The sequence below is a fragment of the Elgaria multicarinata genome, chromosome 2 (genome assembly GCF_023053635.1).
Source record: "Elgaria multicarinata webbii isolate HBS135686 ecotype San Diego chromosome 2, rElgMul1.1.pri, whole genome shotgun sequence".
Classification (NCBI taxonomy): Eukaryota; Metazoa; Chordata; class Lepidosauria; order Squamata; family Anguidae; genus Elgaria; species Elgaria multicarinata.
In genome coordinates this window covers 45267998-45295913 of record NC_086172.1, presented here as the reverse complement: position 1 = coordinate 45295913, position 27916 = coordinate 45267998, and the positions used below count along the sequence as shown (strand labels likewise).

The window sequence follows — 27916 nt, the reverse complement described above, 5'->3', positions numbered from 1 at the left end:
CAGACAGACAGACGTTTACAACATTTACAAAAACTAAAGGAAATGTGCAAAGAATAATTACTTATTGTGATTTACATCTAATTTATACATCATAACATTATGTTATATTGTTTAATTGTGTTATGTGTTTGACAAACTCCTAAATAAAGAATGTGCACACATATAACTTCCATTTTTAATACCTATATTACAACAACTATCAAGTTCCGTTTAATTGTACAGCCCGTATTTTGCATTTTAAAAATGTATTATTTGTTGAAAAGGGAAGGGCTTCACTCATGTTATAGCTTAGGGCCACAACAAGTTTAAATCAGGCCCTGACTGGAGGGTACAGGTGGAATTATTTTTAATGTTTCCGGTGGGGATCTCGTACTGCGGTTTGTTTTTTTAACTGGAAAAAAATGTATTTTTAAGCCAGTTCTGGTGAAATTGAGCATCATCAGACAGGTGGATTTTCCCACAAATCTCTTTACATAGGGAGAGAAAGAGGAAGCAGCAATGACCACATGGGCCATTTAGGAGCCATTTATATTGCAATGCTTTTCCTTCACACTGCAGGAAATAGCACATATTCCTTTTTTTAAAAAAAGGGATTGAAAGGGGTTGATTTTGCGACGGAAACATGAACAGAAGGAGCAGGAGGCGCGTGGGGGGCGGACGTTGTCATGTAAAGGATGCACAAACATCCGTAAGTGGGCAGTAGCGAGCGTGCGATAAAACGCTCGTCTGATGACGCTCATTATTCTAGGGGGAGAGGAGCAATGGTAGGGAGAGCGCCATTACTGTAGTAACTTCCATTGCTGTCTCAAACAATGGCAAAGCTGCAGTAGAAGAGAAAGCTACTACTGTTTACTGCCACAGTAAGTATTTCTCTCTCTGCCTGCTGAAATCATTTGAAAATTTCAGACGCCAACCTTGAAGTTGCCCCGCAGTTCAGGGGCCTAAAATCCCCACACCAGTTGCTGCAGGTCAGTGGCCTAAAATCCCCTCAACAATTGCTGTTACTTTGGTCCAGCCCTAGATGTTACCAAAAAATGGTTAAAATTAGCTCTCTGAATTATGTGAGGGTAGTTTCAAGAGAAGTCCCTTGGAAAATAGTAGATGCTCATGTGGAGATGGTATTGAAACACTCGCTCATGCACTGTTGTTTAGCTCCTTTTAATAGAGATTTGTGGAAATAGTTAATTACCCCACTATTAGCATCTCTCTCAGGGCGTTCCTCTGATTTGTGTGTGTCCTTCCTCCTTACAAACCAAGAAAAACTAGTGGCAGCAACATCTGCAAAGTTTTTTGGCAGTAGCTGCTGTTAAAATATGGTCTGTTATGGTGCCCTGAGTGGTTTGTTTGTTTTTAAATAAATGTTTTGCAATTTTGCTTGCTCAGTAATCTTTTCTATTTGATGTATTTTTCAGTTAGTATAAATAATTTTGTAATTTTTAATTTGACAATTTTATTAATTCTGCTGTGTTATATGTATAATGTATTAATTGCAACGGCTCGTGGCTCAAATATCCCATGCTATCTCTGTCCAGAGAGCTAGAGTTAGAATTCACTCAATACCAGGACATTTGGGTCGGGGGTAACATCAGCTAGGGTCATGACACTTTCTAGATATATTTTTGGAGGAGGGGTAGGAACATTTATCCTGAATATGGTACAGAGCCACCAACTATCATCATAAAGCATTCCGTTCAGTGCCTGTTCATTCATACAAATAGAACAAATCGCCCCATTCCCATTCTTTGTTTTGTTTTCCACAAGTTTTAAAAATAGTTGTGTTCAGGGATAAACTGAACACATAAGAAATCTGATCTTATGCATAATGAAAGCCAAAAATAAAAGAACTGATTTATTTTTTACCTCTGGTATGTGTTAAAATCTGTTCATCATCCATGTTATATGAGCCCGTCGGTCACAAGAACCCCATCACTAGATGCATTTTCCCCCGACTTGAAGACTTTTTGAATGTCGTAAGAGTTTCCGAGCTTACTGGGTTCATACAAGAAATGGCTTGTCTGACCAAAATTTAGATATGTCTGTTCACTTAAAAGGATTTTTAAAAAGACAGTCATTTGGCTTAAGTTGTTAATACGACCTGTCATAAAATGGCTCCTAAAATGGTTTATTTTGAGAGAGTGCCGTGCTAGCCATGGATCAGGTGGCGCCCTCCTGATTGGGCTTCCTTGCATTCTGTCTGACTGTGAGTTGTGCTTTAAAATGGTTGGTTACATATTTAAATATGTTGCAGAAACTCGTGGGAATCCAAGTTTTAAATAGGAAGGATGCAATTGAAGAACAACTTTAACTGTTGGCGCAGAAGATGTCTGAGCTCAAATATCAGAGAACGTTCTCTTCTTGTTTGTTTGTTATTATTTAAATAGGCCACGATATTGTCCAAAATTCTTTGTCACCCATGGCCGAATCAGGCAGTAAGTATCTAACTAGCGGTAACACCTTTTAAAATGTTTTACTCTAGAGTAGGGGGTGATACACATCTTTAAAAAACCCTCCCGCATTCTATGGCCCAATCCAGACTGGGCCACCTTTATTTACTCTAGCGTAAAAATGAAAGGGAATAGATGTAGTTGCTAGATAGAGATTTAAAGTCATGTCTGTTGTGGCCCATGGAGACAAATTTATTTGTGTGTGTGTGTGTGTGTGTGTGTGTGTGTGTGTGTGTAGAAGAGAGATAGAGAGAGAGAGAGATCAATAGGATCCCTCCCACTTCTTCTCAAGATCAAATTTGGAAGTCTTTAGGTCCATCTACACCAAGCAGGATATTCCACTATGAAAGCACTATGGAAGCGGTATATAAAAGGAAGGAGCCACACTACTGCTTTATAGCAGTATTGAAGTGCACTGCAGGATCTATGCTACTGCTTTATAGTGATACTGAAGTGCACTGACAACTGTTGGGGCCCATGACACATCTACACCAAGCAGGATATTGCACTAAGAAAGTGGTATGAAAGCGGTATATGGAATGTGTCATGGGCCCCAACAGTTGTCAGTGCACTTCAGTACTGCCTTACACACTACAGCAGTAGTGTGGTTCCTGCCTTTCCACTTTCATAGTGGAATTCTGAAAAATAATTTGGGAATGTGGCTCCTTGTGACCTTTAAAAGGAGATTAGTTGTCCACCTATCCACCCACATGCAACACTACCCAAGTGCACTTCTTGACACTCATCCTTAACCTTACCTCTCCAGTTCCTCTTCTCTCTCTCTAGCTCCCCTCATTTGCTCATCACTGGAAAGAGGTCCAAGCATTAAAAGGGGCTGCAGGGCCATGCCACATTTTTGCTTTATTTACACAGTGCAATAGTCAAAACCCTCTGAGCAGTGCCTAACAATTTAAACTATGAAATACAGGTGATAAAATACAGTATTAAAGTTTAAAACTAATATATATATATATATATATATATATATATATATATATATATATATACACACACACACACACACCAAATAGAAGCTAGCAGCAGTGGGGAGAACAAAGTAAAATAAAATACCAGATATAAAACAAGCTAATAATCTAAAATGCCTGGGAGAATAAAAAGGTATTCTCTTGTCTCTGAAACTAGTACAATGTAGGTCCCAGGCCAATGTAGGTCTCTGGGAAGCCCATTCCACAATTCGAGTGCCACAGCAGAAAAGGCCCTCTTCTTAGTAGCCACCCACCTCACTTCCATCGGTGGGGGATCCTGGAGAATAACTACTGAATAGGGCTGTACAAGCGTCGGCTTCAGATCTTAGGAAGCCTCAGCGACCATTTTAGGATGGATCTGCCATTTCATTGCACAATCCTAGACTCTGCCGCGTGGAAAGTGTCTTCAGCTTCCAGCATGCACTGCCTGAGTGGGAGGGACTTACCGGGCATAGGAACGGCAAGTGCTCGTGGCCTTGCCACCACGATCTCCAGCCCACCGGCTCAATCACCCACCCAGCTGCATCCAGGATGTGCAAATCCCTGGAGAGGTCCCCACACATTCCATGAGTGCCCTGCCTGCTTCCCTTGAGGCCTGCCTGCTTCTAGTAAAGGGTGGTCTCCCATTTTATACACCTCAATAAATGTGTTACATACATAGTTGACTTTTGGGGGTGGATACTAGCATTTGGCTATTCGATGACACACCACACACTGTATGCCATTGCTTGACTTTCTCATGGAATTCTGGGGGCAGATGGCAGGTTGTGACTGCTGATTCCAAGGCCACACAAGAAAATGTAAGCTCTGAGTTGTGACTTGGCCAATGTCAGGTGAAAAAAAAAGATCCTTGTGCTTGGTGAGGAAAACAAATAGTTTTCAGGCACCCAAATTCCCTTGTTCTACACTACAATAATGGAAACATTCAATTTCTAGCAGGAGCAGAATTGGCCCAAAGTCCAAAAGGTAGTTGTTTTGCTTTCCATACAAACGGTTTTATAGTTTTAATTTTCACTTGCTCATGTGGCGGCGGCTTTTGGAGATTCTTGGCAGTGAGCTGGATTGCATTATCGGAGGTTCACAGGTTCAAAGCTGCCTTCTATTTTTAATCTGCCCTGGGAGTTTAATTCCCATTCTTTCATTCCTTATAAGTGCTACAATGATAATTACTTAAGTGATATTCTTGACACATGTTCCTCGCCCCCCACCCCCACTGCCACCATTAAAAAGGTGAAGCCAAACCACACACCATGTATGATATGAATTGCTAAGAAAACATACACACATGGGAACATTCACCATCATTAATTGTCATGGAATATGAGATCCACAGGACTCGTTTCTAAATAAAACCTGTTTACGACTGAGGAGATGGAGAATTTAGTCATGGCAGTATATCCTGGAGCATAAGTTCTTGATTCCTGGAAGTGGCTTTTGTTCTAAATACAGAACTGTTTTACCTCTTCCAGAGGGAATAATCCACGCATATTTGCTCACTGGTGAATTTCTTTCACTGAAATGAATGCAAAATTTTAAATTGCTCGTTGACTGGGGCTGAGATTATAATTAAAAGGGGAAAACCAGGCTTTGAATAATAAAGGAGGACAAGGGCAAATGGACCCCCCCTCCCACACACACCAATTCGTTGGGTTTATCTACCATCAGAGAGAGAATATAGATTTCCCTGAACTCGGGAAGGGTAATTTTTGTGAGGTTAAAAACCAATCAACTCCTTCCTGATCTTTATCTACCACTGAACATGCTTGTCAAGGGGGGCCTGTTCAGAATGAAAAAGCAACCTAAAAGCCTGGCTTCTAAATGCACCTGTTTAATTGCCATAGAAATGCCAGTGCATCACAAGAAGGGATTCTCCCAAAAGGGTCTCTTGCCTCTACCTGCCAATAAATATATGACGATTGACTGAATCTCATGGGTTGAATGTTTATTTATTTATTTATTACATTTATATCCCACCTTATTTCCTCCAAGGAACATAATTCTCCTCCTCTCCATTTTATCCTCATGACAACAACCCTGTAAGGAAGGTTGGGCTGAGAGTCTGTGACTAGCCCAAAGTCACCCAGTGAGCTTTCATGGCTGAGTGGGGACTAGAACCAAGATCTCTCCACTCCCAGTCCAACACTCTAGCCACTACACCATGCTACACCACAATGTTTTTTTAAAAAATGAACCTTGAGCTAATGTACTTTAAGTCAACTTTTGCCACAAGCAGCAATGGATGGTGCGCTGGGCATGGTAGTGCTGGGCATGGCCAAAGGCAGCAGTGTGTGTGTGTGTGTCGATAGCTCTTGCTTCTACTCTCACACACACAAACACAGAGGGTGCCTTCTCCCCTTGTACACATACACACACACATTTACACACACACTTTCCCCACATGTAAACGCTGAGATGACACACATTTCCTTTCTCCCACCTCCACCGCCACATCTCAAAATGCATATCACACATTTCCTCCTCACCACTGGGACTTTCCTGGCATGAATCAACTAGGAAGTGGGGAGGTCCACTATTTAAGTGGGTAGGATGGCATGTGGGACTGACCTTCCCCATGTGCCTCCCTCCACATTGAAATTGTGCTCCCCCAGGCTACATAACAGTGGACTGAGAAGCTAGCAGCTTGATTTAGCTAGGAAGGAAGGTGTGGGGAGATGAATCTTCATGCAAACTTTTTCTCCCTATCCCAGTCATGCTCTGACCAACCCAAGAAACAGCTCTTTGGTGGACTGGTGGGAGTCTTTAGCTGAAGAGGAAGACATGTGGGCTTTACTCTCCCCACATGTTGTCCTTTCCATCACAAGAATATGCCGGCCAGCCACCTAGCCATGATGAATCAGACCAAGGGTCCATCAAGTCCAGCACTCTGTTCACAGTGGCCAACTGTCGCCAGAGTCCCACAAGCAGGACATGAGTACAACAGCACTGTCCTGTCCATGTGCCCTAGCAAATGGTGTAGATAGCCTTATTGCCTCTGCTACTGGAAGCTGCACATAGCCATCAGGACTAGTAGTCATTGATAGCCTTCTTCTCCAGGAATTTATCTCACCCCCTTTTAAAGCCATCCAAATAGGTGGCCATCACAATCCTAATCTTCCTTGGGGACTTATTCCCTAAACATGCATGATCAGTTATTTTTGGTTGCTATTTATTTATTTATTTATTTATTTATTCAGAACCATCAATCAATCAATCAATCAATCATAGTTTATTGTGTCTTAGCAAATTGCCATTATTTATTATTTATTTATTTATTTAAGCATTTTTATGCCGCCATTCAGCCAAAAAGGGCTCTCATGGCGGCTTATTATTTCCCATTATATACAAACACAGGGTGGGGGGAACCCAATACAATTTAGAACTCTACTGGTAGACCATTAAGAGTTGAATAATTTCCCATACAACCTTTAAGCTTTATGGCACGTATTTGTAGAGCATTGACAAGAAATTTAGGTTTTCTAAAAGATATATTCTTCTCAACATCAGACAATAGGAAACACGCCTTAACAAGGGGTGGCCTTCCCTTCAATGATCTTAACAGCGGATGGATATATTTGATTCTAAGATAGTTATACATAGAGCATTCTAGCGGTACATGAATAGTATCTTCAATTGACACTGAATTGCAACCGCATACTCTATCCTTCTTAGGAACTCCCTTATGCCGACCCACCCAATCTACCAATGGGAGAAAATTTAATCTTGCCCGAGTGAAGGCTACCCTCATTTTAATATTTGGTAAGTCTGCCAGGTATTTTGGAAAATATAAATACAGAGGAATAAAGGAGGCATAGAAGTTATTGGATTGGCTAGTCTTGGGGCATGGCTAGACAAGGGGGGTGGAGGGCGATGATGTCGCGATTTTATGATCGCGAGATTGTTGCCCTCGTCTACATGCGGCATGCGACATCCCAGGAGGAAGAGGACGTCACGCCCGCCATTTTGTTTTTTGCTTTTACTCAGAAAAGAGCGCAGAAGTGCTCCTGCGCAAAAGGTAAATGTTTTTTTTTTTAAAAAAAAACACCCTTCCCGCTCCCCCACCCCACCCCCGATGGGGACTGAGCTCCTGAGGAACTCCGTGCCCTGTGCCCCTGCCCCTCACGGTTACTAGTGAGGAGCCGGGACAAAACTGTGATGGTGGGCCACACATTCTGCAGTCTCGGGATCATCCCAAGACCGCAGAAAAATTGGAATAAGACTGTAGGGCGATATCTCAGGGCAAGGGAGGGATCATCCCTCCCTGCTCCTGGGATCCCCTGTGCGTCATGTGGACGCACAGGGATGATCCCGGGGCGATCTCTGGAATATCGCCCCATCTAGCCATGCCCATGTTCTCAGCCAGTATCCTTGCATCTCAGTATCCTTGAGCCTTTGGAGCAGAAATACTTTAGCACTATCATAACCTTGAGTTAAAAGAAAAGAGATGGAGAATCCCAAATTCATGGCAACCAACTGCATTTTTTTGCTTCCATGAGTTTGGGCCCATCTCTTCCAAAACCATCAGAAGAAATTCTGATACCTGCTTAAAAATGATTTTAACCAGAAATGCAAGGCTAGTCTAAGAGCTTCAGCTTTGATTGTCATTACATCTAGTTCTGCATGCAGCAATTCTAATTTGGTAGAAATGGGAACTGCCAGGAGTCTATGCAAAAAAAATTTTTTGAGCTCTTTCTAATGGATCTCAGTTGGCCATAGCCCACAGTTGTGTTCCATATAGCAATTTTGGCAGAACCTTGGGCTGAACCAGATGTCCACCTTTTATATGACAGACCTGTAATACTCCATTTAAAGTTCTACCAGCTAACAAGGTGCTTGATTGAAGCTGCAAAGACCACTGAAAAAACACATCAAGATACTTAAAACAAAAGAAAAAACTTGCTCTAATGTATTCCCATCAAGTGACCACTTATGGATTTCCTTAGATTTACCAAATATCATGACTTTTTTTTTTTAATTGATAGAAAGCAGCTCATTCCTGCAATATGAACTGAACCGGTTCAACAATCTGTGCAGGTGCAGCTGAATGTAAAAAATCAGGATTGCAACATCTGCATAAAGGAGGATTGAGTATTTCTGATTTCCCATTTTAATTGGAAAATAATAGTCACCACTTAAGAACTCAACTACATCATTTATAAATAAATTGAAGAGAAGGAGAGCAAGTAGACACCCTTGTCTTACTCCTTTTGTAACTGGTATAGAGTCAGATAAATGTCCTCTATCAATCCTTACTTGAAAGGATGTTCCAGAATATAAGGTCATTATACATTTTAGAAGCTGCATGTCAATGCCCATGGATTGTAATTTGTTCCAAAGGCATTCCCAAGGAATAGAATTGAAAGCACCTTTCAAATCAATAAAAGACATAAACATGCTTTACAATTATGGCCAGATATTTTATCAATGATATGCTTCAGCATAAAGGAATTATCTGGAGTTGACCAACCTGGGCAAAAGCTAGCCTGTTCTTGAGCTAGAAAAACATGAGCTTCTACCCAGTCCTCCAGTTTATCAAGAGACCTGGCATAAATCTTCCCAGGAACATCTAATAAACCAATTGGCCTATAATTCGCTGGATCATTTCTAGGCCCCTTTTTATAGATTGGGACCACAATAGCTGATGACCAACTTGGAGGTGAAATCCTGGTGATGTTAATTTAGACGGCTGCTCTGGCCAAGGCATGATGGGAGGTGTAGGCATTTCAAGTAAAACAAAAAATGTGGTTTATCACAAAGCTCTAATTTAAAATACAGTTCACACAATTTTCCATTCATTCTAACAAAACAATGAACTCTACCAAACAAACAAAAAACACAACTAACCTAAAGATGAATGAATTGTAGAGGAATTTATTATTTATCAAATGCATGTTATAAACATTATTCACGGACCCAAGCAACACCAGGCATTTCAACTCATCTCAAAATAAAATCAAGGGAAAGGGAAGGGACTGCATGAAACAGGCCCTGGAAAACAGTACAAAACTAAATAATCAACCTTACCAGCAATAATTAAAATCTAAACTAAAATTCCAGAAGCTTTGGAAAAGAGAAAGTTTTTTAACTGAGCTTCGAAAACGGTAATTGAACCCATAGTCTGCAAATGCTCTGGAAGAAAATTCCAAGTGCACGGAGCAGCAAGAGAAAATGGACGGAGCCGGCAAAGGAAGTAGAACCCCTCGGACTGCAAAGAAGGGTAGTGTTCGAAGAGTGAAGAACATGAGCAGGGCTGTGAAATGAAAAAAGGGCGGAAAGAAAAGCAGGAGCTAGATCATGACAGACTTTAAAAGTCAAAAGAAGACGTTTATACTGAATCCTAGAATAGATAGGAAGCCAGAGAAGAGATTTCAGAAGTGGAGAAACAGAATCAAAGTGATGGGCGAAGAAAATGGGCTTAGCAGCAGAAGCCCACCAGCTGAGGATGTTGTCCCAACGTTCTCATCTCTCACACACACCCCCAATGTGCTGTTCTGCCTTCTCTAATAACAAAGCAGTTCTTCTCATCATAGGAATCTATAGCGTAAGTCCACATTGTTGTGATAAAAAAGGCACTACTTGGCATTTGTGCACTTACAAATTGGATGAAGAGATTGGAATGTCAGCTCGTTAGAACCTCCAGATACAGTACCAGGCTACACAGATAAGACACTTGCTGTTCTCATGAGATCACTGCAATTGTGCTTTGACCCATCTTTCTCATAATTCAAAGGAATGTTGCTAGCTGGTACAGAAGGCAACAAGAGTTTGCTAGCTTAGAAGCAGAAGCAGCCATTCACCCAGAAGCCTTTGCAGGCAGCCATGGTTTGCCAGCCTCCAGACCATACCCATCTCACCCCCCAATGTGCTCATCTAATCCCCAATGTGCCCATCTCACCCCAATGCACCCATCTCACCCCGCAATGCGCCCATCCCACTCCCCAATGTGCCCATCTGACTGGTCTCTGCTGATAAACATGACAGCTTAGCAAGTAGCCTTATGTGTCCTCATAGGCATATTTGAACGGAGTGTCAGGTTTGCATTTATTAACTAGGGAAATGTTGTGATGCTGGGAAATAATTTCAAAGTGAGTCAGGAAGGGTTTGAGAACTGCAGGGCTGTCAGAAAGGAATAGTAACATTTTAATGGCAAGAAAGATACATGGTTTCTCCCCCCTCCCTTTCACTCTCTCTCTCATCACCCCCTGCCTTCACTCCCTCCATTTGTATTTAACTGTACACTTCTAGGCTCACACAGCTTATAGGTTGAATTACCCATGAGGTTGAATATTTTAGTATGTCCCACTTTATGTGCAATTTGAGTGCATCCACCTCTATAAACCCTTTCCCAGTAGTTCGTCTGTCAGATTCTGTTACTTCTTCAGGCTTAATTTATGAAGACGAAGAGAAAAGGAAGATATTAGCACTTAAGATAGGAAACTATTAAGACAAGAGCATACCTCTGTTGCACTGGCAGGGCTCTCGTTATGGATTGGGCTGTATTGATTGTGACATCATATCTTTCTTGAAGTTATAGCTGAGTAGTTCAGATGTAGTTATTACAGAGATGAGAGACTGAGTATATGCTAGTAGGAAAGAAATCTGTTCTAATCTTTGCTCCATAGCTGACATATCCAATTTTCAGTATTTCCATTTATGATAATAAATACCCCTCATTAAGTTGAGGACAAGACTGCAACATTATTTAATATGTCTGCAGTTATGAGGCATAGCAATCAAATGCCTGAAAAAATAACCACAATTTACATATTAGAGTCTAATCATAGCACTCTTTAAAAATCCTTTTATTAGCTGGGTTTGTGTTTTTAGTTACTCTTACATTCTGAATTATTCTTCCAAAGGGATTCCCCCCCCCACACACACACACTCTTACATTTATTGGAACATTCTACAACAACGCATAAAAAGGGACGAGGTCGTTACAATATGGATTGTGCACATATAAATAAAATCTACATCCAACTATTTTCTATTAGGGCTGTGCATCGCCTCAGGCTGAAACCCTGAAGCTGAGCCGAGGCGGGCTGATTCGGCCTGCCTCAGCCCGAATATGAGGCAGTACTGGGTCAGCCCAAGGCACCCCGAGGTGAAGTGGATCAGGTCTGAAGTGCCTCTAGGTGCCTTGGGCCAGTTTAGGGCAATAGTGGGACATTCCCCCCATCTGCCTGCCTGCGTGGGAAAGCCTGTATGAACCAGCTGTGAGTCCATTGGACTCCCCTCACTTAGTCCCCTTGCTCACTCCCCAAACCCCTGCTTACTCCCCAAACCCAGAATTGTCTGTCCTCCTCCTACATTAGAGCCATGATTTAAAAGTAAGATGGGGGCTCTGCTGTTTTCATAGATCTATGGTAGCAAACTACGGCAGCCTTGAAGGACCATTTCTGTAGTTGCTGCTGTAGATCTATGAGAACTACAGAGCCCACATCTTGCTTTTAAATTGTAAATGTAGGAGGAGAGATGGTAAAGGTAAGTCCCGCAGGCGGCAGCTCCAGGTTTGGGGGGAGAATGGGGAGGGTGAGCAGGGAGTCCAATGGACTCCTGGTTGGCCTTGCATCCAGCTTTTCTGGGCACCTGCTGTGCAGCTAATCCGCTTCGGGGAGAACCTCACTTCGGATTCATTTCCAAAGCAAAGTGGCTCTGCCTCAAAGCACCCCGAGTTGAATCAGGGCCATTTCGGAGGCTCCAAAACAGTTTCTGAGGCAATTTGGGAGGCTGTGCACCACCTTATTTTCCCATCAAGCACTAGCATAAGTTGAAACAGGAGACCATGTTTCCAAAAAGCTCTCAAGTTTGTTCCTTTTTTCCACATACTATTGTATCATTTCAGAATGAAGAGGCTTATTGTGTATACCACATATTGACTGGTAGAGGGAAAGTAGATTTCAAGTGTGCTAAAACAAACCTTTTAGCAATGACTACCTTTAACAATAAATCTCTGTTGAAAAAATGTAAAATGACCGGATTCTGATGTATATCTCAGAAGCAATTCTTTAAAACTTGTGTTCTGTGATGTCAAGTGCTTCACACTAATCCATTTTTAAATTTACACCAAAATGACTGATTACTGTGCACATCTCCAACATAGGAGTTAAATTAATCTCCTGGTAGATTTTATGGGACCTTTCCCACTCATTCCCCATCTGACCCACAAGCTAGTACAAAGCTCAAGGCCTTTTCCAGCAATGTTTATAGGGACTGTGGTGATGTACGGTTTGCCAGTGCCTCCTTCCTCCAACCTGTCAAAAAGCCTAAACTCTACCATTATTTATTTTTGCCCTTTCATACCTCATCTTAAATATTTGTCTCATCTTAAATGTTTTTCAAATCTTAAATAGTATCTGGGGAGGAAAAGTTTAAGCCTTTCCTCTCCAGCTGCAGCTCAGTAAAAATCCAACCACAAATAGCTGTGTTGATTTCTCCCCTACCAGTAACAATATAGTATTTTTATTAGATTACAAAGTGTAGCAAACAAGCTTTCAAATTACCCAGAATTCTTCTTCAGGCTGGGGGAGGCTGAATACATGAGCGCAAGAGCTCCAAAGTGTACTGTTTATAATAGTTTTAAAACACGGTGCTAGAAGTTTTATGCAGACTTAATTAAGTTAGATTGTGCTAGACGCCAAACAGATTTCAGGTTGGACCAATGGCTATTTAAACAAAGGAACATCATGGTTGTTGCCCCTTTGAAATTTTAGAAGTCAACAGTTATTTGTCTTCCAGTTTCTGAATCTTTTAAATCCTCTGGGATGTATCTAGTAGGGGTGTGCTCCATTCCATTAAGGAGCCACGGACCCGAAGCAGAGCGGGCCAATCCGGACCTCCAAAGCCCAGTTCCGGAGCACATTGGGGGAGGTCCAGATCAGCCCAAAGCGGTTCGGACTGGTCCGAAGCTTCGGAGCCAGGTAAGTGGAGAGGGGGCCTTACCTGCCTCTGTTGTGCTCTGGGTGGCGGCTTTAACTGACGCCCAGGCCTAAGGCCGGAAACAGCCCCCCCCCACACGTATATATTAGTGCGAAGAGCATTCAAAATGCATTATATTAGGAAAATTACTTGCAAAATTATATAGGCAAAAGTGTGTACAAAAATGCATGTACTAGGAGAAAGGCACACAAAAATGAACACAGATTGTGCTCCAAACTTTTTATTAAAAGAAACCCCACAATGTGTGGGATAAACCAAACTCAAGACTAGACAAACAAGAAACTGAGAGAAGCTGAAATTGACAGATTCATCCATTGTATCTAGTTGATGTCTCTCCACTAAGGGAATGCTCTTTGATGCAGCAATAGCTTTTGCCAGCAGAACAAGGAGGTAAGTGATATTTGGCAACACTCTCTCCCCTTTCCAGCCCCCTTTGCCACCTGCCATGTTGTTCCAAGGGATTGCCAACTCTTTGGAGAGATTTTTGAGGGTTGCAGGGGGTGTCCTGCAGGAGGGAGGGTAAATTTCCAGAAATCATTTCCATCCCAGTTCTGCTGACAGAAGCCTCTGCTGCATCAAAGAGCCTTCCATCAGTGGAGGGTCACCAACTGAATACAACCCGTTCTCATGCAACAGTGATTACTGAGATTCACCACATAGGAACTGCATTCCTAGGGCGATGTGCTCAGCTTAAGAGCTTTCTGTTGCCAATATCCTCAAAACAATGTTCAGATGTTGTTAGCGCTGCGTACCCATGTGGGAATTAATAGCAAGGTTCTGGTGGAGCATATGGAATATTTCAATAAATATAGAATTGCAGGCTGACCATTTCCCATTTCTGAAGGAAACATCCTGTTTACAGGAATTGTGCGGTGCTGCATAAAAGTTTCCATCCTTACCCAGACTTGATTGGTGCAATTTTCATGACTGTAAACTTGGGGGAGATGGGTGGTTGATTCTCAACAGAGAGATTATTAATAAGCTAGAGGATGCTCACGACTTCTTTTCTTCATCTACGCCGAGAGTGAGGATATTCATGGTGATGCTTTTAAGGCATCCTGTTAATTATATATGTTCCCCTTAGCATAGCAGAGGCATAGGGAAATTGCCAAGAGAAAACGGCTTGGTGCTTACATGTGAATACTGCTATTTTCATGATGCTAGAGATGGCTGCGTACACATTCTCTGTACTACTGGATCAAGGAGCATATATTAGCTTTATAGAGTAAGTCAAGGGAAGTAAGAGTTTGGGCAAAGTTCTGCCTTACCTGTTTTGCATTTCTCTAGTCACAGCCAACGTTTAACAACAACCTATGAATATACGTTTTAAAAGGATATGCTGTAGCCATGCGCTCAAATTATGACAAGAAAGGCAGGGGAGATTTTAATGAAATGCATAACCTCCGCCTACTGGCTTCCCTCTGTTTAAACCAAATCATGAGCAGTAACCTTTGTTGGCTTTCCACTTCTGTCATTGACATAGTGCTAGCATAAGTAGCCTCTAGCACAATGCCAATAACAATGCAACGGGGCTTCCAGGGAAACCCATCATGCCAGCATACGCTACTGTTATTGCAACAGAGCTTGCTTATGCTACCACTATGTCAATGGTGTAAGCGGAGCAACAGTGTTGGATACTGCCCCATACTTCCTCCCTATATTTATTTATAAAATGCCCAACTGGAAGATGCCTTTGGGGTGGTTTAACAGTCATAAAAAATAAAATCACAACCAAAACAATAGATACCATCATGAAAATATTTAAATATTTAAAAATAATTTAAAAATATTAAAGAGCTAACGGTAACGTTAATAGTCAGAGCGACATGTTAAAGATTAAATTTTTAGCCTTCTTAAAATAGTGATGACGGAGGCTATCACGAAAGGTAAGGGATACAAGCCACAATTAGAATCCTGGAAGACAGGGGTATGTATTCTATATTATGTACAGCACTAGTTTCTTCTCCAGTCAACCAATGCAAACATTCTTCCAATAATTTTGGAAGGAACTTCTTTTTGCTTGGATGCATTATCTTTTAAGTACTTTTCCTTCACTTCATGTCTAAAATGAAAGAAATGGTAAACAGTATGCAGATGGATTGCTGTTTATTAACAATCAGCATTACTTTGCCAAAGGGAAATTGCTGCATGTGTAATGTTTTATGTGACATTAGAACAGCATATTCCTCAAATAACTATAGGAGAGACTCCATCTGCTGGTGTGTTTCAGAGTACTGCTGAACTCTATTACATATTATGCAGCATCCCAGATCTTTGCTTACGCACAGGTCTTCAGAGCAGCTAATGCAAGGCACTTCAGTCACAATCCTTTTGAAAGGACCTGATATAGTCTTTTCACACTAGGAAAGTTTCCTGTCATACATCAAACTGTGTTTGAATAGTGATAGATTGAAGGACTAGCACAGAATGCTAAGAAAAGCCGTGGATATGATTTTGCTGCTCTGCTCTCTGAGCCTACAGCCATTGAAGGTCTTGCTTTCTTTTCTTTTGGGTTCTGCCAGAGCAGAATAGCAAATATCAGTGACTGCCTATCCAAGGAGACGATTTAGTGCCCATTTTGTACTGCTGTTATCCCAATGATCCAACAATGCAGTGACAACTGTGTAAGGGACTGGTGAAGTGTTGAGTAAGATTATTGCCCTGCACACTGTACTTACAACTCCTTCTTAATTAACAGAGCACTAGTTGAATTCAGAGACTCCAATCCAGCCCAGATAAGTCTGTGTATGACAAATGATATAAGGCCGAACTAGGTGAGATGTTGGACATCCACAATTGGATCTCTGGTCTCTTTAAAAACACACATATGGGTAAACGTGGTGCTTCTAGAAGGGCACCTTTGGAGGAGGGACGGGTTCACACACACACACACACACACACACACACACACGTACGTTTTTAAAATAAATCTAAATAATGAGAGAACTGATCATAGATCTCCAACATCCTGTTTAGTTTGACCCTTAGAGTTCCAATAAACATTTTTATAATGAAATCAAATCATAATTTAATTGATTTGTTTCTGCCTGTTTGGGTGGATCTCAAAATGTATGTGTGAGCCTGAGACTTTTAGGACAGGTATGCCAAACTTGTTGCTTAGGGATGTGCACAGCATGCAGTTATACGGGCTAACAAAAGCAAAAAATTCATTAAGTTGCCATGTCAACAGTTCAGCAAGCCTGGCTCTATCATATTTATATAGGGGGGGTGGTCTTTAAGGCATATATCAAACAGAGTGCCTTGGCTTGTGCCAGAAAGGTATGTGTAATCAATGGATTCAGACACATCTCACAAAGACTCCTCACAGCTGTAGGATAGTCACAGCTGAAGCTTGTTGCGAAATTAAACAGAAGGAAAGATGAGAGTTGTACTTTTAAATTCCTCCAGTTGCAGCAGGAGATCCAGTAGCAGTCCAAGGTTGTGAACTTGTGTGAATAGGGCAGGCAGAACTCCATTAGTGATGGGTGTCTCTAGCAAGACACTACATAAACACCCAGTGACCTGGGTTAACTGGAATGAAGAGACGTAGCAGTGTATAGTCAGCAAATTGATGGCACCTCACTCTAAATCTGTGTATTATCTCAGCTGTTCCAGAAAACAGAATAGGATTGTAACTCATTGAAGTTGAACCATGAAGTTGAACCATGTAACTCATTGAAGAAATTCCCAATGAACAGTTTTCCCTCATAAGAACATAAGAAGAGCCATGCTGGATCAGAAGCAGGACATGAGTGTGAAAGCACCTTCCTGCTCATGTTCCCCAGCAACTGGTGTACATAGCCCCAGTGCCTCTGATACTGGAGGTAGCATATAGCCATTGTGATTAGATAGCCTTCTCCAAGAATTTATCTAACTCCCTGTCATGACACAGACCTCATACACCAGGCCTTGTCACACACAAACCCTCCTCAAGCCAAGTGCCACCACTTGAACAACCTGAGGGTAGGGTAAAACACAGCAAAGGCTAGAATCTGAAAAGGTTTTACTGTGTATGTAATAAGATGAAGGTTATAGATGAGGTGTTTACAATAGTAACTGTAGAGCAAGTGATAAAGCCAAGAAGACACGTGGTTTGAGGTAACAAAACAAAATAAAATGTTTATTTTTGTTGAACAGATCTTAGTTACTTTAAATTCAAGTTAACCTGCTTAATCTACTAGTTTTAATAATAACAGTAATCTTAAGTCTCTTTAAAATCTTATCTCCTTTCACTCTCCACACCACTGACAATCCTCACTGACACTCCCAACCAATAACCCACCAAGCTTTAGACTCCCCCATTTATACTCCTCCCCCCTTTCACAACATCATCAGCCACATCCACTCAGTCCAACATTCTGCACTCACTAGACATACGAAACCAGACATACCTAACTAAGGGAACAGAACAGTGGGGGTAATGCCACACACCCTTTTAAAGCCATCAAAATTGGTGGGCATCACTACATCTTGTGGCAGTGAATACCATCATTTAAGTATGAGCGTCTTTTTGCATTTCCTTGCCATCAATAAATGTAATCATTCAAGAATGTCCCCTTACATGCCCATCATCTCTCTCATCTGTATCACAAGCACCTCATGATTAACTCTATCAAAGTCTGCAAAAAATCACTAAAAGGATCAATAGGGAGCAATTACCCTTATCACTGAAAACAATATAGAAACAATACATTAGAGAAGGAAACAAAAATACCAGGTACTTTTGTGATGTGATCCCAAGGAATCAAGGTGACACAGGGATTTTATTTCTTATCTTTATCCTAGTTGTCTAACAAGCAAATGAAAAGAAAAGAAAAAAATATATTCACGGTTGCATTCTGCTTCCTTTGATTTCCTGGCATACATCTTCAAAACATTTTTTTAAAAATGTGCATTTCAGTCTCCCAATTGGTGGGTCTTCTTTCAGTTCAATTATGTCAGAACAAATCATTAATCATTTTGTCCACAATGCAGCACAGAATTAAGTGTGCTTAAGCCCATTGGATATCAATTCAAACTCAGTGGTAATAATCTCTCTTAGGTTATCAGGCATATCAAGTATGTAGTATATAATCAAAACTTTGTTTTCACAGTTTATTGTAACTTTTCCATTATGTGAATCATTGCAAGCATCAATCCACTGCACTTTAAAGTACCATTCCAGGGTGGTAGTTTAAAAAACACACACACACACAACAGCACACAGATGTATTTTGCTCTATTCACAGGATTGTCTAGAGCTTCTGTCATCTTAACAGTGTGGTTGACCACAGATGACAGTAGGACAAAAGAAATGATTGCAGAGTAAGCCATGGGAAACAATACCTAGAAGCCATACCTAGAGATGGGCGAGAAAATCACTCCATCGAGGCTTTCCCATGATTGACCCACTTCATTCCTCTTCCTGCAACTGATCTCAATGCAATTTGTGGTCAGAAATCTGTACATTTGGGTTGTGCTCTGTAAAACAAAACAAATTGCATTCATTAAGATGGGCACATGTGGAAAATGCACAAAGAAAATTGTGTACATTTCTAGAATGCACACAAAAATGCATACAAAGTTCTGTGCAGACGGGGTGGGTGGGGACCACAAAACTGAAATGGAATGACCTGGGTGGTGGAAAAATGAAAACCTCGATGAGCTAGAGCTTGACAGATCTGCCTATCTCTAATTGACTCTCTTAGGCTGTCTAGAGAATGCTTGGAATTGTAGGGCTTTTTTCTGTCTAAATGCATGGGATTGGGTCCTTAGAAACAATTGTCTGGCTTGAACCCTGATTAATTTTTGTCCCCTAGTTCTTAAAACAAGCAGAAATAGCTGGAAGCTATTTTCAGTTAAGACTGCCTTTTATTTTTTTGGTCCAAATTGCAATTTGAGCAAAATTGCAGCTAGGAATATTCATGGAAATCACAACCTGCGCAAATTCAAAGTTGTAAATGGTCCTGTACACCTGCAATTTTGCACAAATTGCACTATGTATGGTTGTATTTTTTTTGTAAATTGTGATTTCTGTAAATATTCCCAGCCCTGTTTTTGTGCAAATCGTGGCTCATGAATACAAAAAATAGACACAAGCTCTCGCTGGGCACCCACAGACTGTCTGAAGGATCACCCCACGTGTCTGCTGGGGGCAGGCAACTAACAGGAGTCTGGTGAGCAGAGCGTGAACAGGATGTGGGGGAAGTTTGTCCATCCCTACAAAATCTTGTAACTTATAACTTCTAAACTAATTAAAATTTAGTATTATGTTGGCTGTCATAAAATAATACTAAAGTTTATTCCTAAGAGAGTTTGAAAATAGAGTTCACTGCTCGTGGGGGATGTGTACTCATTCCATTTTTACCTGGAAAACACGCTTGCAGTTTTTTGTATTGTTGTTCGTTTGACTAAAGGTGACAGTGAAACAACTCCAACAAAGGTGTGTGTGTTTATGGGAAGAGGTGCCTATCTCAAACCCATTCTAAACTTGCTTAACAAATATTGGGCAGTATCCAAGCAGGCAGTTCTGCGAGTGATGCTCACGGCTGATTCCATTCTGCAAGCAGGGCCTACCACTTGCTCAACAGCAATTCCTTTAGGATGTCCTGCAAAAAGTGGAAATGCTCATTTCTAGATTGGGACAGGTCAGGTTAGTAGAGCAGTTCTGAATGGAGGTTAAATCATGAACACCTTGAAATTATTCCTGGATGTAATGTTCTGCCAACAAGTGCAGCCCACATGGGTGGTCATGGTGGTAGTGGTTTGCTGTAGATCACTGCTGATCATCAAGCAAGTGGTGGAGGAAGTTCATGGCACTCAGGCCTTAGCTAGACCTACCATTTAGCCCGCAACAGAGGAGGGAAGATCCCGTAATGTGTTTATCGCGAGATCCCTCCTCTGTCTACACGTGACACACAACAACCACAGCAGGAGAGGTTTCGCGTCCGCCATTTTAAAATATTTTTTAAAGAGGTATCAGCGCACAAACACTCGTGCGCTAAAGGTAAGTGTTTTTTTAAAATGTAAATTATTTTCCCCGCTCCCCCCACCCTACCCCCAATGGATGCAGCTCCATGCTCCGCGTGAGGAATCGTGCGGAGGAGAGTCAACCCGCAGCACCTGGCCACATGTTCCACAGTCTCGGGCTCAGCCTGGGGCATTCTGGGAGTTGTAGTCCAACACATCTGGAGCGCCCCAGGTTGAGGAAGGCTGCCTTAGATAGTGAGAAATGGATGAAATTTGCAGACCTCATTGACTTTCCCCTTGTTTTAGCTAAGGGAAGCCTCAACTTGCACATACATTAACGACTCTGTGCCTTTTCATGCATATGTGGCTTTTCAACAGATGTATAGCAAAAGCCAAATTCTCCCCTTCCTTGCTCATTTGTTTGATCTCACGCTGCATTCTGAAAATCCATGTTTGGTATACCAGATTGTTGAGGAAAAAGAGGGGGAAAGCACCACAAAAAGGCTATAAAAAAGGCCTGCTCCTGCTGGACTCTTCCCCCCCCCACAGGGCAAACTGCCATCTTGGCCCTGTGGGGAAGAAGAAGGACCGAGGGGACAGGAGCAGGCAGAAGTAACATCGGGGCCTGCTCCTGCTGGACTCTTCCCCCCCCCCACAGGGCAAACTGCCATCTTGGCCCTGTGGGGAAGAAGAAGGACCGAGGGGACAGGAGCAGGCAGAAGTAACATCGGGGCCTGCTCCTGCTGGACTCTCTCTCTCTCTCTCTCTCTCTCTCTCTCTCTCTCTCTCTTTCTTTCTCTCTCCTCCCTCCCTCCCTCCTGGACTCCTTTTCCTTGTGTGTCATGTCTTTATTAGATTGTAAGCCTGAGGGCAGGGACTGTCTTTTTTGCTAAGTGTAAGCCGCTCCGAGAGCCTTTTTTGGCTGAGGAGCGGGGTATAAGTATGATAAATAAATAAATAAAATAAATATAAGAAAAAGAGGCTACTAGCTCTGGTGCTAAGAAATGTCAAAATAAATTTCTTTATTTTTATCCGAAATATAAAAATTTAAAAATGTTCAAAACAATTTTCAATCAAACTTGTATAACGCTCAATGTTTCGGATCCAGAGATCCTTCGTCAGGAGCTGTACAACGAAATAAATTACTTTTTGGAGTAATTATAAATGTAAAACCGTCTACAAAACCACAGTGGCGTTCATTCTGTCTCCATCAACAGTCAAACAAAGAGCTAGTAGCCTCTTTTTCTTATAGGTATACCAGATTGCCATGCTCAAACGCATCCCCTGAGAAGCCAGAGTACTTAAAACAGGGAGTATTTTATAATCTCTTGGGCTGAAAAATGTCTGCAGCTATATAAGGCTAACAAATTTGTGTTTTAAGACCTGAATCTTTTGGTTCATAACTCCCAAAAAATCAGGGTTAAGTGATATTGAGAATTGCAGTGAAGTTCCTAGTGAAACCTATGAATGCTGTCACCATGGAGAGCCTAACAATTTCCTAGCATCACACTCCCTACTGTGATCAAAGTGGAGGAAACAAACAACAATCAGAATCAAAGCAAATTAATATTGGGCACAAGTCATGATGACCAAAGCTACAAGCTTTATAAAAATGAATGGAAAATGCATGAAAACAGGGTTATTCTATGCAGCATATTCAATGCAGAAATTCTAAACAGTTTGCTTGTTTCAACTGTATAGTTTTTAAAAGTGTGAATGTATGGATCAAATTATAATGTATTATATATGAATTTGTTTTTGTCAAATATAGAAATGCTGGCTTTTCTGTTCTCTACTAAAAAGCTTATGTTGTAGTCTGGCTAAGAGCTTAATCCAACATTTCTGAAGTTCATTAAGCTGCAAATAAAAAAGCATATTATGACAAGAAAATACACATATTTGACAGGGATAATTTCATTAATTGCTGGTTGCAAAGAAAATGGCTGACCTGGTTGTAAGGTTAATAGAGGAAATATTGTATGTTTTGCATTTTTACAAGCAGTATCACAGAATTAAAATAACCTGTGGACTCTGGAGTATTCAGCTCTTGCACAGTGACTTCATTTTGCAATGCGTCAAGTGAGGTCAAAATAATTAATTATTTTGAGGGATTTATCAAAGTAGTACAGACAAAATAATTAATACTCTATGAGTGAAGTCTGGAGTGCAGCATATTATATATATTTCAAGGCAGCTTGGCATGGATGGATGGATAGATGAGAGGACACATGGAGAGTAAGTCTATATACACCAGTCACTGGAGAACATGGGTGGGAGAATGCTGTTGCACAATGTCCTGCTTGATGTCTTGCAAGATACATGTGACCCTCTGAGGCCTTGATGGAAGCTGGCCACAGGTGCCAAAGCTCCTGAATTCCTCCCTGCAAGACCATCGCTCAATGGTTTAATGAGCTATGAGGAGCAAGATTGTAATGGCTATCAGTTTGGATGGCTTTAAAAGGGAGTTGGATGAATTCCTAGGGGAGAAGTCTGTCAATGGCTACTAGTCCTGATGGCTATGTGCAACCTCCAGTATCAGAGGCAGTAAGCCTGTATGCACCAGTTGCTGGGGAACAGGGGTGACAGGGTGCTGTAGCACCATGTCCTGCTTGTGGGTCCCTGGTCAACAGCTGGTTGGACACTCTGTGAACAGAATGCTGGACTAGATGGACCCTTGGTCTGATCCAGCAGGGCTCTTCTTATGTTCTGATGACACACGACTCACACTCCTCCTTATTTTGTACCAATCATTCAGCACCAGTTAGAGTTGACATGGCTTGTTTGCACCTCTGACATTTGTTGATCAGCAGAAGAGCAATATAACATGTACATTGATGGTGCTATATAAATAAATAAATAAATAAATAAATAAATAATAATAATAATAACATGGAGTCTGGCTAATGTACTGGATTGAAGGGGGAGGGTTTTTTTTTTAACCTTGCCACTTATTTCTACCTTGATCTGTCACCTATAGCCTCAATGTGGCTATCATTTCTATTAATGGCCAAGTCTAGTGGTGCCTCTCAATCATTATGTAGAGAAGCTGGAGCCATCTAGGAAGAAAGTATCAGGATGCTTGGGGGAACTTTGAAATCTGCAGAAGTAGAAAAATATATCCAGAAAGTAGACTTGTTGGGGTACCACCCTCCGGAAACCCCCCCCCCCAAAAAAAAACAGAAAATGGAGGGTGAAATGTTGGGGTTGAGAGATGAATGAGCACAGAAGACATGGAAGAAGTGAGGACTTTGTGTAGAGCAAAAAGATTAATGGGCAATCTGCTTAAATTACACCCAAATGAGGACTGACAGTGCTCAGTAGCCATGGAACATTGAGTATATGTTGAAAAATAGAAATGGAAAACTGAGGAGTGTGGAAATTGAATGCACTGCTACATTTTGTTGCAGATCCCACTAACATACTCTGTCAATCGATTGTTGTGACTGCCCCTTATAGGTGGAGTTCACTGGGTTCTTTTTGTGTTCCTTTTTTAAATTGTTCAACCTTTCTGAAACATTCAGTTAAGTTTAAGTCTCTGAATTTTCCCTCATCTAGCATGTTTTCGCCTCCGTTAATCTATTAATGGTTCACCCACTTCCTACTTTTCCACCCGGTGGTTCTGAAATTGAATTTTCTTCTACTGGGCATCTTTGAGATCCGTGAGGGACACCTATCCATGGGAGAAAAAGCACACTGCATTTAATATTTATTAAAAGATTTATAACAACGCTCAGGGCCACTCATATAACATTCAATTAAACAACAAAATATATCATAAAAAAACCCCCAACAGAGCTAGAGACAGGTCACAGGAAGTGAAACCATCTGAAAAAGGGAATTATGCAACATTATTTCTAATGTTCTCTAGGGAGGGAATGAAAATATTAGCTTTGCGTACCTATAGTATGAGCAATTTTTGCTGCTTATTTTATGCAAAAAGAAAGGTTTTTTTTAAAAAATGTTCTGTTGTTCTTGGTTTTAGCTTCCACTGGTGGCCAGAAATCAGCAAGTGGACTTTCAGGAAGGACTAACCAGAGTGATAAGGACCTCCTGGACTCCCAGGAGATCGTCCCACTGAAGGAAAGGATGGCTTTGTACCAGGCAGCTGTGTCCAAAGTCGAGATCAGCAACTCCTCTGCCAATGTAAGAGCTCCACATTTCCCATTAAATTGCTTCTTTTGTGTGCTAGTGTTTTCCAATGGGTAATCCGACAGTGCGGGGAGACAGAATCGCCCTGAAAATCAGGGCAGGGAATCACCTCATCGGAGCACTGCTCCGAATTTTGGGAGGAGCAGTCCCACTCTACACACCCCTAGTGGCTAGTCTGCCAGCTGTCCCTGTCCCTAGAGAAGCCTGATCTTGTCACAGTCACACAGGCGTTAAGTACATTCTGTTTGGACTACTGTAACGTGCTCTATGTGGGTCTGCCTTTGGAAAGTGTTTGGAAAGTTCAGCTGTTCCAGAATGCGGCTAGGGCCAGTTTCAGGGAGCACGTGATTCCTTCATTACAACAGCTTCACTGGCTACTGGTATGTTTCCAGGCACAATTCAAAGTGCTGGTTATACACTTATGACTTGAGACTAGGCTGCCTGAAAGACCACATTCTCCTATATGATCCTGCCTAGGTTCTAAGAACTTTGGGGCAAGTTCCATTTCTCAGTTCTAGTGCCATTGGAGGCACATCTGGTGGGGACGTAAGAGAGGGCCTTCTTGGTGGCTGCTTCCAGGCTGTGGAACTCCCTGCTGAGAGAGGCTAGGTTGGCTCCATCTCTGTTGCTAAACCACTAGCCGGCAAAGACTTTTATTCAGGCAAGTCCTTGGTACATAAACTGGTCTGCTGCTGAAGGGACTTTCAATAAGTTGGGTGCTGTCTATTCCTTTTATTATTATTTTGCTAATTGTGTTTTTATGGATCTGTTTTTAGGTTATGTTTTCATTAAGATTTTGTTTTTAACCTCTATTTTATTGTTGTTAACCACCCCAAGTGTCATTTTTGGTGGAAAGGCGGGATACTAATTAATGGATTCGTTATTAAATAAGAGATTCTGCTGGGATGGAGATAATTTCAAGATAGCCATCACATAACTTCAGAGTTCTGTTCCTAACCTCTCATAAAAAAGATAAACTCCCCCAAATAATCTAAACTACAGTGATTGCAACTGTTCTAGAGTTAGGGGACCCCCCCTTCCCAGTAGAGATATCTGAAAGAAGTTGAGAACTGGTTGTGTACTAAACTGGAAATACTAAGAAAGGCTTATTTAGGCCCTGCTGAGGGATAACAAATATGATTAGGAACCAATCCCTTGGGGCTTGCTCTGAAGGTGTAACTAATTCCTGGATTGCTCGGAAAAATAAATTGCTCTCTGCACAGATAATAACATGGGTCAGAGGGATCACTGCTGTGCACCCACTGGGGTGCCTATTTTCTGCTTAGAACTGCTGACTTCGACTCTGTCACTTAGAACTTCTGCTCTAGAATTAATCTTTATTTAGCTGCACATGAGAATTCACACCCAACATGCATGAAATAAGTTTAGAAGCATTTTACTTTCCAGCGCTGGGCAAATGCTAAAGAAAACAAAAGTCCAAGAGACATTGTGGGCCTGATCAAAAATGATTCAATTCATAGCTCAAAGGGAGACACCCAAATTAGGGATAGTTAAAAGTTAAATAGTTAAAAATTAAGTATAGTTTAAAGATTACATTGTGGGGGGTTATTTCATACAATATTTTAGGTTTTAATCTTTAGAAAGCACACACACACACACACACACACACACACTATATATATATATATATATATATATATATATATATATATATGAGATTTGGGACAAGATGTCAGCACTGTGCTGATGATACCCAGCTCTATTTCCCTATGACATCTGAATCCGGGGAGGCTGTGCAAATTCTGAATTGGTGCCTGGTGCAATGATGGCCTGGATGACGACTAAAAAACTGAAGCTGAATCCTGATCAGATTCAGTCCCCATGGGTGTGTGGTTCCCAGGCATTGGGTTGCTAGCGTGTTCTGGATGGGATTGCACTCCCTTTGAAGGAGCAGGTATGTTGTTTGGGGGTGCTCCTGGGTCCATCTTTGCTCCTGGAGTCCCAGATGACCCCAGTGGCCAGAGAAGTGCTTATTATCAACTGTGGTTGGTGCACCAACTGCACCCATTTCCAGGACAGGAACAGCTTAGCCACAGTGGTCCCTGCACTGGTAATCTCACAATTAGACTACTATAATGTGCTCTATGTGGGGCTGCCTTTGTACCTGGTTTGGAAGCTGCAACGATGCAGAATGCTGCAGCTAGGATGCTCACTGGGACATAATGCTCGTGTTAAAAGAAGAGCACTTGGTGGCTATTAGCTACTGAGCCATGCTCAATGTTATGTTGCTGCCATACAAGCCCTAGACAACTTGGGACTAGGATACCTAGCAGACAGTCTCCTGCTAGATATACCCAGCCAATCTCCAGAGGATGCCTTACTGGTTATCCTGTGACCAACAGAATGTCCTGTGACCAACAGAATTTCAAGGGCGGGTCTTCTCTGCAGTAATGCCCACCCTGCGAAACACCCTCCCCCATGCAGCCTCCCCCATGCAGGAAATGTGGTACATTTTGTGGTATCCCTCAGGCATACACGCAAAACATATATATGTATACAAGTGCCACAGGCTGCAGCTGAAGAATAGGCCTCATACAATCAAACAGGCAAAACAAATTCATGTTTTTGTTTCTCTAAGCGGTTTCGCACAATGCAGTATCCACATGGTGGTTTTGTTTTTACTTGCTCATGAATATGTGAAATTGCTATCATCAGCCATCCTAGGACTAGCTATCACTTATCATTGCCATGACACTTTATCCCATTATTCAGCAATGGGAGCCAACTGGACAACCAAACACTTATCACCTCATAGCTGCTACCTATCATACTGTGGCTGTTGCATTAAGGGTGGTAGGTTGTTGTCATTTCACATTATATCTTACGTTTTGTGTTATACTTTCTGTTGGAAGATTCTACTAGTTTGTTTTGGTGTTTGCTTGAGAGAGATCTTTTATAATGAAAATAGAGAATTTAATGGAAACCTGTAGTCTCTTTCAAAAGGAAGAACTACAGTAAGAATTCTAGTTACCTATGCATTATAAATTAACTGAATATTGTGCATTTGGTGCCATTTAAGGACTTCAAACATAGCCAAACCTAACATTGAAATCAATGCTAGTTTTTCTTGAACAGGATGTCTGAAAGGACAGTGGATATTTGCCAATGGCCTTTTATATAAGTAACATTCAACAGAGAGCTTAAAGAGTGTCAAGCTAAAATTGCCCACTACAAATCATTGAAAATACACTGCCTTGTGCTAGGCATGCATGAAATGGCCACTTGCTAATATAACTGGCTATTCACATTTACTCTGCCAAAACATAGATCTTCAAACATAACTTCATGTCTTTTGCATCCTTTGGAAAGCAGTGCTGTTTTGTTAGGACATGCCTAGTTGCTCCTCAGATATATGTAGTAGCTACCCAAAATGACTGGGACATTTCAAGGAAATTACCTTCCCCACTGACTTGCTAGTTCCTGTAGTGTTTT

At 41.5% G+C, this 27916-nt stretch overlaps 1 protein-coding gene across 1 annotated transcript in view; it reads left to right on the top strand.

Annotated features, from left to right (window-relative positions):
• The window catches only part of XIRP2 (xin actin binding repeat containing 2), a 102257-nt gene that overhangs the window by 22996 nt on the left and 51345 nt on the right, over positions 1 to 27916 (top strand). The window contains exon 3 of the mRNA XM_063118310.1: positions 24297 to 24457. Within this exon, the coding sequence (XP_062974380.1) occupies positions 24297 to 24457 (161 nt within the window). The remainder of the gene's footprint in view (positions 1 to 24296; positions 24458 to 27916) is intronic.